This window comes from Trichogramma pretiosum, unplaced genomic scaffold, assembly GCF_000599845.2.
Source record: "Trichogramma pretiosum strain Unisexual culture from Peru unplaced genomic scaffold, Tpre_2.0 scaffold50, whole genome shotgun sequence".
NCBI classification, from domain to species: domain Eukaryota; kingdom Metazoa; phylum Arthropoda; class Insecta; order Hymenoptera; family Trichogrammatidae; genus Trichogramma; species Trichogramma pretiosum.
The window spans coordinates 640,112-651,597 of NW_019640807.1; the positions used below are offsets into that span (position 1 = coordinate 640,112).

Here is an 11,486-nt window from a genome sequence, read left to right on the forward strand (position 1 = left end):
GTAAGAGAATTTATATTATATTATGCTCGACCCACATCTCTCTGCGCGGGTATATATAGCGTATAGTGCACCGGGAGGTTTAATTCATTTATATGTTTACGCGAGGAGAGAGAGAGACTAAGCGAAATTTATTTTATAAGGAGTGAAACTATATTCCGTATAAAAGTGGAGCTACTGTACCGCGCAATTATAACTCATCCACTCTGAGCGAGCCGTTGATGCCCGGGATTATTATTTTTTTCTCCTTCTTTTGCATCATCGCCGCCGGTAGTGCACACGGAGAGTTGAAGAAATTTTCGCTCGTAGCTCGCGGAAACGCGCGAGGACGTTGTAGCCTTGAATGAAATTTTCACCAGCGCTAAAAAGTGTGCGTGTATATGTGGGTGAAGAAAAAACTTACGCTTTTCTTATACGCGTTATATTATGTTTGCACGAAAAATAAGAAAGAACGAGAGAATAATACGAGAGTAAGAATCCCCCTGCGCGGTTAAACTACGTACGAGGAGAGCTGCTGCCCCCGTGTTCGGAGCTCCCAAAAGGACTCCCTCGTGCAAAAAAAAACAGGCAGACTTTGAGGAAAGGAGTACGAAACTTGGCGCGTCAGGTGACGCGTGTGGTAACACACGTGCGGTGCAGTACGCTGGTGAACTCGTTTCTCTTCGCAGCTATCCGAAAATTTTTTCCTTCTTCCTTTTCTTTTTGGAATCCCTACTCTTCCTTAACTGCAGTGCACAGTGTGAGTGTAGTAATGCCGCGTGGACGCAATTTGTTATTTTGATGATAATTGCCCGTACACAGCTCATATCCGACGACGGCGACGACGACATTTATAATATACACGAGCTTTTCCTTCTTTGCTTAATCTTAGCGCGTATAATCTCAGGCGAAATTTTAATCTTCGTATACGCGTGCGTCGGTGTATGGCAGTATAATTACCCGCTGCGATATAATTGTCTTCTTCTCTCTTACTCCCGATGACGATGATGATGAAAAAAAAGACCTCGCGCGCGAGTCGATTAACCGACGAGCGTATATACGTACACAACATTATTATATATCCTAATATCCTTTACAATGGAGAGCGAAAATTTTCGACGGTGTGAATATTTTCTCCTACGGCGCGGGTTAAAAAGGAAGAAAAGAAGACGACCGAAGAATACACGCGTTGTTGTACGGCTAACGTAATGAATCATTCAAGAAAAATACAAAACGTTATTGCCTCGAGAGCGAGACCCCTTGATCTCGGGTCGTCGTCGTCGTCTTAAATACACATACGGCGCGTTTCGATATAATAATCCCACGGACCGAGCAGGTAGCAAAATTCTTATGACGACGACGATGAGTAGCGCTGCGCTGTGGTGTACATCCGGGGGCCTACAACTACTACTACTGGCTGCTGCTGCTGCTGCTGCTGCTTTACATGCACGACGCGCGTCCGCACTCTCATCCACTCGTGTCGAAGGTTTTTTTTTCTCACTGCGCGTCTCGGAGCTGCTTGAATACACACACACAGACACACACACACACAGAGTTATCGACTAGAATCTTAACTACTTGGCCGATTCCTTTTTTCCATACGCTTATAGATGTACGCGAACGAATGAGTGTGTGGGCAATAATAATAGCGCTAGGAGGAGTCGCTCTTTTATTGTTGCACACCTACACACATGAGACACACACACATACACGAACTGTCCAGCGAGTTTCTAGGAGTCGATTCCAATTTTATTGTGTTTATATGTGCTCGCGTGGACATACACCAGTAAATACAAAGGAAAAGCCGCTGCGATCGAGGTCGTTGAACCCCGGACATTTCCAATACGACACATATTACGGCTTTTCAATAGTGCTGCTGCCGCTGCTGCGAAAAAAAGTCGACTTACCTTGATAGGAAAATCGCAAGGCTTTTTATTATTTTTTGATTCGTTCGATGAATTATACGCGCGAGATTGGTATCTCCTTTCGGATCGGATATAATGCGTAAATTAATAAAAACTCAGAGCGACGCACACCTGTCACAATTTAATCTTCCTTCTTGCATGTATATATAGCAGCAGACGATCAGCCGATCGAGCACCTTCGTAGCTTCTTCCGAGAGATAAAAATAGCGAATTATCTGAGCTGAAAAACATCCATTTTTACTTTGGCATTATAAAATGTCATTATATCCATCCTCGTGCGCTGCGTGCAATTTAATGTAATCCAGACGATTAAAATTCGAGCGCTTTTTCTGGCACGCAGCTGAATTATTGTAACCTTTTCTTGATTACGTTGTTTTAACCCGCGTCGTCGCGGGCGATTATTTGTCGATTCGCTCTGAAACGGTGCATCAGTATCGTCGAAAAAAAAAGAAATCATGAAAGTACAGACAGATGCATAAAGTTTGTATTTGTGCAATAAATATTTTTTATTTTTTGCTGGAAGAAAAACATAAATATAATTGACGCGATGACGTCGCTCAGCGGCCCTGATACGATCGTTGAGTTATGTAAGCAATCGAACAGGATCACATTTCCCCTTGTGACTTTTTTCTTTGTTTAAAGAGTCAGCGAGGACTTTTGAATGTCCCTCCTCGAGCTAGATACAGCGCCGACTAAAAATTCTCTACCGGCTTCATACCGGCCGCGCTGGCAGCTATGGTAGATAGAAAAGGTTTTTCATTTATCGAATGTCAAATTATTAATCATCGCGTAGAGACAATTAGCTGAACTGATTTAAAATATAAAAAAAGACTGCCTGTAAAAATCTTTTCCCAATGATGTGTACAGATTAAATAAAAATATTTAACATCGCTACAGGTGACTATTGAAGCATAACATCTAAGCATATTAAAAATCGTTAGAGTGTATAATTCGTGACTCAAGTCGATCGGATCGTTAAACAATCGAAGCAATTTTCGGCGAGATAACGAAACTATGATAATAGCAAAATAATGTTAATGTATTGAAATAAGTTAAAGATCAATGATTTTGCACGACGACAGAGATACCGAACGTCGAGAAGCACGTGCACATGTACTTGTCGCGAGGAAATTCATTACTAACATGTTTTTTTTGTTCAAACATTTGATGGAAAGAAAGTGACGTGATTAAAGTATTGTGTGGATTACATAATGTTACCTCGATGATTAAAAATCGATCGATTTGACATTTTTATGCAACTCGCAGAAGGCGCAGAAACAATAATTCGAGAATGAGATTCTCAACCGAAATAAGATCGAACGCGGCACAGCGTAGAAATAAAAGAGCAATTTCTGGAATTTTTTAATTCGCGCATAGATTTTTTGAGAGTTCGACACGAAAAACGATTTCCGTACCCCATTAATTGTCATCGAATTAATTTGCAATATCAATCGATACGATACGCGAGAGCAAATAAATTATATAAACTCCAATTCGCAAATGCGATGTCAATATTACTTTAATGAAATTATCAGCTGAAATAATGACATAATGCGCGCCCAAAATTGCTCTCCGGTATAAAAAGCAGTTATCGATCGATTCCAAGCTCAGATCGAGTTGTGCCGTCGTTTTTACTTACCCGCGATGGCTTCCAAGTGGTTGTTGACGTGCGTCTCAGTTGCCGTGCTGCTGTGCAGCGTAGCGGCCAGGCCAGGTCAGTTTATCATACTTTACTACATTGATTGCAGACTCCGAAAGAATCGCATTTTTATTGTTTCGATTTGTTTTTTTTTTTTTTTTGGTTTTTTCATACAGAGTCGGGAGGAAAATATCACGAGAAGGCGGACGGCAATTACCTGCTGGTAGTCAACAAGGATGGCAAAGCGCCGTTCGGCGGTAAGGTCATTCAGAACGCCGCCTCGGTCACCGTGAGCGGCAACCTCATGGTGGTGGTCAACGGACCCGTGAACGCGGCCGCTCAGTCGGTCGCCCAGCAGATCGGCGGTTTCTGGCAGGATCTGGTGATTCGCGGCAGCGAGGCCGTCTTGGTGCACGGCAACTTGATCCTCGTCACCGGCGGACCCAACAATCAGGCCAACGCCAACGACCTGTCGCTCATTCCCGTGTCGCACGACGCCCAAGTCGCCGACGGAACCAGAATCGAGGTGAACGGTGTGAATTTCGTCGTGGTCGGCAACATCATCGGCGACGCCAAGGCCAAGAAATTCATCCTGGAGAAACTCAAGGCCCAGGCCGAGGCCGCGGCCCAGAGTAGCGCCGAGGCTAAGGCCGCGGCCGAGGCGGAAGCTCGAGCCAAGGCGGCTGCAGAAGCTGCGGCCCGGGCCGCTGAACAGGCCCAATCTGAAGCAGCCGCGAAAGCCGCTGCCGCTGCAAAAGCCGAGGCCGAGGCAAGGGCCAAGGCCAAGGCAGCCAGTGAGGCCCAATTGAAACTTCAACAGGAAGCCGATGCCCGAGCAGCCGCCGAGGCCCAGGCTTCCGCTGCCGCTAGCGCCCAAGCTAGCGCCAGAGCCGAGGCCCAGGCTCTCGCGGCCGCGGCTGCGAAGGCTAGGGCCCAGGCCGAAGCCGCTAGCGAGGCCCGAGTTCAGGCAGAAGCTGCCGCCCGGGCAGCAGCCGCTGCTAAAGCCGAAAGTAGCGCCAGAGCAGAAGCTCAAGCTCAGGCAGAATCGAACGCCAGAGCAGTAGCCGAGAGTCAAGCCAAGGCTGCCAGTGAGGCTTCCGCTAACGCGAGCGCCGTAGCCCAGGCCACGGCATCCGCCCAGGCAGCCGCCGACTCAACCGCCAGCGCCAGTGCCCAGGCAAGCGCAACCGCGGCCGCCCGAGCAAGCTCGGAAGCTCGAGCGAGCGCCGAAGCTAGCTCAAGAGCCAAGGAAGCCGCCAGGGCCCAGTCCGAGGCCGACGCAGCTGCTCGCGCGCAAGCCGTAGCCGCCGACGAAGCCGACAAAGCCGCCGAAGATCTCAAGAAGTGCCAGCAGAGAGCCGACGAAGCCGCGGCCGCCGCCGATCAAGCCGACGCGGCTTTGGCCGAAGCCGAAGCTCTGGTGAAAGCAAAAGTGACAGCAGCGGCCGAGGCTAATGCCAGAGCCGTGATCGAAGCAGAAGCCGCGGCCCAAGCAGAATCAGAAGCTCGAGCTGCCGCGGAAGCTCTGGCAATAGCTTCATCGAAGGCCCAATCCTTAGCCGAAGCACGTGCCGAAGCAGAAGCTCATGCCCAGGCCCAGGCCCAGATTGCAGCTAAGGCCCAATCCGATGCTCGAGCGGTCGCGGAGTCGAGGGCACAGGCCGCAGCCGAGGCTCGGGCCCAGGCCGAGGCTCACGCCCAAGCTGTGGCAGCAGCCGAGAGTGCGGCCCAAGCAGAAGCTCGTGCAAAGAGTGCAGCTGCCGCAGCCGCGCAGGCTGCCGCAGACGCAGAATCTAGGGCCCAGGCCCAAGCCGAGGCCGCTGCCAGAGCTGCCGCTGCTGCCCAGGCACAGGCAGCCTCAGAGGCCCAGGCCCAAGCAGCTGCATCCGCCCAAGCGAAAGCTGCCGCCCAGGCCCAGGCCACCGCATCCGCCCAGGCCCAGGCAGTAGCAATCGCAAAAGCGAAAGCAAACGCGGCTGCCAGAGCAAAAGCCCAAGCAGAAAGTGTAGCTTCCGCCAGCGCGAAAGCAAGCGCAATCGCCAAGTCAAAAGCTCAATCTCTAGCTGTCGCCGAAGCTAGCGCCCGGGCCGAATCTTTAGGTAATGCCCAGGCGGACGCCCGCGCCAAAAGTGAAGCTGATTCTCGCGCCAAGAGTCAAGCCGAAGCCGATGCCAGATCACAGGCCGAAGCCGCTATCGCTAACGCGGTAGCCGCCGCCAGAGCTAAGGCCCAAGCCGAGGCCCAAGCGAAAGCTAAGGCTAAAGCTGCTGAAGCTGCCAAAGCCGCCGCCGCTGCATCCGCCCAGGCCCAGAGCGTGGCTAACGCAGTAGCTGCCGCCAAAGCTCAGTCCAAGACCGCAGCCGCCGAAGCTAAAGCTACCTCCGACGCCAAGGCCCAGAAGAAGGCCCAGGCCGACGCCGCGGCCCAGGCCAAGGCCAAGGGAGACGCTATCTCGAAGGCCATCGCCAACGCTTTGTCGAAGCAAAGCGCCCAGGCCAACGCCAACACGCAATCGATCTCGAAGACCGGAGACGCCATCGCCTCCTCGGTGTCGTCGGCCATAGCCGGTAACAAATTCTTCGACGACGACGATGACGACGACGATTACGATTATTAAACTGAACGAGGTATGATAATATTTCAAAAAAAAATTATTTCAAAAAAAATTTTTGTGAAAAAAAATTGTTCAAAAAAAAAATTTTTGTGAAAAAAAATTGTTCAAAAAAAAAAATTTTTGTGAAAAAAAATTGTTCAAAAAAAAAATTTTTGTGAAAAAAAATTGTTCAAGAAAAAAATTTTAATTAAAAAAAAATTATTTAAAAAAAATTATTTAAAAAAAAATTTTTATGAAAAAAAATAATTATGAAAAAAATTATTTAAAAAAAAAATTTTTATGAAAAAAAAAATTATAAAAAAAATTATTTATAATAATAAATTGTTTATAATTTTTATAAAATTATGTTACAGTAAACTTAACAGAGTTTGATTCCATTATTCGTATTAATTTGTGTAAAATATTTTGCAGGTAGCTGTGTTAGATGGTCATACGATAAACGGAGAACGCGGAGAATCAAAGGAATTAAGATATACGTCATCAGCTGAATTACTGAAATAAAAATATTTAGAAATAATTTTTACACAATCCTTTTCTATTATCCATATTTATGATAAAATAAAAAATGGTATAACTTAAAAAAGGTGTGACTCGAAATCATTTAATTTTCCCATGATGTAACGCGTGACTTGAAAAGTTAAAGAAAAAGTATATTAATTTTCATTTAATAATGAGAAACAGCAATAAATATTATTATCATTTAGGAAACAAAAAATGGTATAAAGAGAATTCCATCACTACCTTTACAATGTGAATTTCTTTTGCACCAATGGTCATTGTGTGCACATTCTGCAGGGGCCATCTATGGCCATCAGGTCTTGTAATATTCTGTAGTATGATTGTATAATTTTATTTGTAAAAAAACTAATTTATTCTCATATATCTTTCCCCTGACCTTGAAGATATACGTAAATTAAAATTTTTCAATATAAAATAGTACGCTTACCATTCTATTGTAAAATTATTTAAAAAATACAATAAAAAATAAATTTAGCTTGATTCGCGGCTTACTTTTATTAATCTTCTGTAATTAATACTATATATAGCACCCAATCATAATTTTTATTTAATCAAATTAGAAAATATCACGCAAGCAACAACTTTTCCAATCAAAATAATCTTTTAACCAAGATCTGTTTCATTCTTATTATTCCTATCTACTTATGAATCTCGGGGCTTTAGAATCAAAAAAGAAATTTAAAACTGTTCTTTAACAACTAATTTTTTAGCTTGGGGAAATCATAGCAATGAAAAAATAAAAATGATTTAAACAATTTAAATCACTTAGATTGAAATCAAATTTTAATTCATAAAAAACTATTAGGCTCAAAAAATCGAAACATTACCAAGGTGAAAATAGTATGTAAGATCTGACTCCGGATCTGGCATCAAATCTGGTATAAGATCTGACAAATGTACACCAGATCTGACATCAGATCTGATACCAGATCTTGTATTCGATAATCGATATCAGAACTTATATCACATCTGACATCAGATCTAATGTCAGATCTGAAGTGACCATTTTGCCTCTAATTAATTAAACAATAAATTTATTGATACTTAAAATTTTATAACAAATTTAGTTATATTTCAATAATCACATCGATAATATCTTTAAGAAAAATTCCTACAATATTTAGGTTTCTGATAATATGAATTTAAATGGATCCAACAACTTTTATTATTAATATTTATTATAAAATTTTAATTATTTATAAACTTATTGTTTTATAAATTAGAGGCAATATAGTCACTTCAGATCTGACATTAGATCTGATGTCAGATCTGATATAAGTTCTGATGTCGATTATCGAATACAAGATTTGGAATCAGATCTGATGTCAGATATGGGGTACATTGGTCAGATCTTGTACCAAATCTGATGCCAGATCTGGAGTCAGATCTTGCATACTATTTTCACCTGGGTATGAATCATAAATATTATATTCGCATAATGTTCGTTACAGAGAGGCGATAATTAGTTATATCAGACACAACAAAGGCTCTGAAAATTTTGAATATCATTTTCTATAAACATCTTCGTTGGCAGTAAAAGGTTCATCTATGGTGCAAAAATATAATCATTGGTATATCCAAAGTATCAATTAATGTTAGTCAAATGCATTCGAATAAAACTATTAATGATACACTACTGCTACTACTACTACTACCATTAATACACTACTACTTCTACTACCACTGATAAACTACTACTGATTTACTTACATAAATTATTTTTTTATATAACTCATTATGTGATTATGTAAAGAGAAATTATAAAGATAACAATTATTAAATCAATCAAATTAAATCAGTTAAAAAATGTTAATAAAGATTGTTTTTAGTTTTGTATAAATAATGTCTAAATAGAATATTCCAATCGTGAAAAAAAAAGCTGTAAAAATAATTTTATTTGCACAATTTGTGGTCACCAAGACTTTGATGCAACTACTTGCGAAAATATTGCATTTGTTAAGTAGAACGCCTCAAATGATCTTCCGAAATTTGATGTAATTCATGGCTTCATAGTGGTACTTTGAAATTAAAAGAACACGAATTGCTTGTTAAATCGCGATTTCGTGAGCCACTGCCACGGCGATTAAAGTTTAAGTGGTTGTTTAGATTGCAAGTGCAATACCGCCATTAGTGGTTACAAATACATTTTTAGCTAACATCTTAGAATGAAAACGAGACAGCTTCTGATATAAAAAGGTAAGTCATTCTCGAGGAACGGATTACTTGCTCGTTGATGGCATTATGCAGCCAGTCAGATGGGTAAGCGTTCGAATAAGAAGTTTTGTTTTTGTGAGCTTAGAGTCTTTTTTTGAGACGAACGATCGTTGAAATTTAAATTAATCTATTATTATTATAAAGTTTGAACAAGATTCAGTGTACTAAAATCATTCATTTTTTAGGTATCAATATTGATCTGTGTTATTAGTTGTCAAAGTGTCTACAGTCAATATAGAGTGCAAAATGCAGGATATTCATACGAAAGACCGAGGGTACCTTTTCCCTTACCAACGCAAACGGCGCAACCACCAAGTCCGAGTTTACCACCTCGACCACCGCCTCCTCCAACGTACAATTATCCATCTCCTACACCAAGCCGACCACCACCAACAACCAGGCCACCCCCAAGACCACAACCACCAGTAACATATAATTATCCTTCGCCACCGCCACCTCCTCCCCCACCACCACCTCCTCCTCCTCCTCCTCCCCCTCCTCCAGTAACTTACAATTATCCATCTCCACCTCCCCCACCTCCCNTCCGTCTCCACCGCCACCACCACCACCGCCACCACCTCCTCCTCCTCCTCCTCCACCACCACCACCCCCTACTCAATCATACTTACCACCCGTGGTTATAACTAGACCACCACCACCACCACCGCCACCTCCTCCTCCGCCACCTCCTCCTCCCCCTCCTCCTCCGCCTCCACCACCACCACCAACAAGACCACCTCCACCGCCTCCTCCTCCACCACCTCCTACTCAATCATACTTACCACCAGTAGTTATAACTAGACCCCCTCCTCCTCCACCTCCACCGCCACCGCCGCCACCCCCTCCTCCTCCTCCTCCACCACCACCTCCACCACCACCACCTCCACCACCACCACCACCGCCGCCGCCACCTCCTCCTCCTCCTCCTTCTCAGCCCCCACAATCTTATCTTCCACCAGTTACACCAACGTATAGTCCACCACCAAGTATTTCAACCCCAGCACCTACTTATTTACCACCGTATAGCGGCAATCAAGCATACTCGTCAACACCTTATGCTGATTTATCGTCTACAAGTCCATCTTATTCAACTTTTGGCAGTACTGCTTTTTCATCGGCGTCAGCTTCTTCATCAGCCGTGAGTTCAAATTTTCCAACCACTTTATCAAGTAGTACAATGCCATCGTCAACTGCATCTTCGTCATCTTTGACAGTAACTTCTACGCCCGACATGATATCCAATGGATCGCCAATAAGTTCTTCTACAACCATTTCTAACTTACCAGAAGCAGTTATGTCATCGACGACATTTAGCACAAGTACTACAATGCCTGCGAGTGCATCCTCTTATTCTGAATCACCGGTTTCAAGTACTGTTTCTTACGACAATGTAAACTCGATAAGTGATTCGAATTACAATTATCCATCGCCGGCAGCTAATTTTATGGATGGCACTTCCGCGTCTACAATTGCCCAAGAGATGTCTAGCGTAACTACCGAAGCAACAGCACCGCCTACTGCGTACAGTGCATCCACGAGTGCAAGTTATAGTAGCCCTTCATCGCAGGCAGTATCAGTGCAAGAAAGTTCAATGTCAACTTTTACCGAAGCACCTGCCGTCTCCAGCACTCAACCTTCAACAGTAATATCTTCGACACCGACAAGTGTTGAAACATACTCTCCGACTACTCAGTCGGTAGCATCCAGTACGCAAGCGATTCCTTCGACCACCTACGATTATTCTGCACCCTCGGTACCATTTTCCCTACCAACGATGACCTCCACAACGTCGACTCCCTCAACGATCCAAATAAGTTCTGTTACACCCACTTCACCCACGACGTATTCTACGACACCAACGACGACAACGCAAGCGCCAAGCTCGACACTATCGACTACCGAATATCCATCAACACCAAGCCCACAGCCCTCGTCTCCAGTAACTTACGATTATTCGACACCTTCGGTACCCTTGCCTGTGCCAACGACTGTGACACCGTCGACCGAGACGTCGACAGTTGTAACAAGTGCCCCGACTTCGCCCACGACAAGCGCGTTCGTGCCGACCACTCCGATGACGACCGTTTATTCGACGCCCGCCCCGACAGTTTCGACCACGGTAACGACCACAACTCCTTCTACCACCATGGCCACGACTTATTCGCCCAGGCCATCGTCGACTGTCACGATACCCAGCGTCTCGACCGAGTCGACGCCGGTGACTTACGATTATCCAACGCCGAGTACTACTACGCCAGCGCCACCGAGGCCAACCGCTCCCAGCACGCCTTATTATCCTCCGCCGCCTCCGCCGCCGCCGCCACCACCACCGCCAAGACCAGCTCCTGTGCCGACTTACAATTATCCAGTACCCACGGCGCCGCCTGCGCCAACTCGATTGCCGTCTCCGAGACCGAGGCCGACGAGACCGAGGCCCGTTATCACACCGAGACCGCAGCCACCGAGAGCTTCTTATCTTCCGCCTCAGAGGGTACCGACTAGACCGCCCCCGCCACCGCCATCGCCGACGCCGTTCGAGAGCCGTTTTTATTTGCCGCCAGCACGACCGGCGCCTTCTTATTTGCCTCCAGTGAGATAA

The 11,486-nt window shown here is 45.0% G+C and overlaps 2 protein-coding genes across 2 annotated transcripts; both read left to right on the forward strand.

Moving 5' to 3' along the window:
* Window positions 1-3,545: 3,545 nt before the first annotated feature.
* Window positions 3,546-6,157, forward strand: LOC106659229 (uncharacterized abhydrolase domain-containing protein DDB_G0269086-like). Its single transcript, XM_014381654.1, has 2 exons — window positions 3,546-3,615; window positions 3,717-6,157. The coding sequence occupies exons 1-2, from the start codon at window positions 3,546-3,548 to the stop codon at window positions 6,155-6,157; spliced, it is 2,511 nt and encodes an 836-aa protein (XP_014237140.1).
* A 2,757-nt stretch (window positions 6,158-8,914) lies between these two features.
* On the forward strand, window positions 8,915-11,486 carry LOC106659230 (flocculation protein FLO11-like). Its single transcript, XM_023460488.1, has 4 exons — window positions 8,915-8,932; window positions 9,073-9,390; window positions 9,689-9,845; window positions 9,889-11,486. Exons 1-4 carry the CDS (start codon window positions 8,915-8,917, stop codon window positions 11,484-11,486), a joined length of 2,091 nt encoding a protein of 696 aa, XP_023316256.1.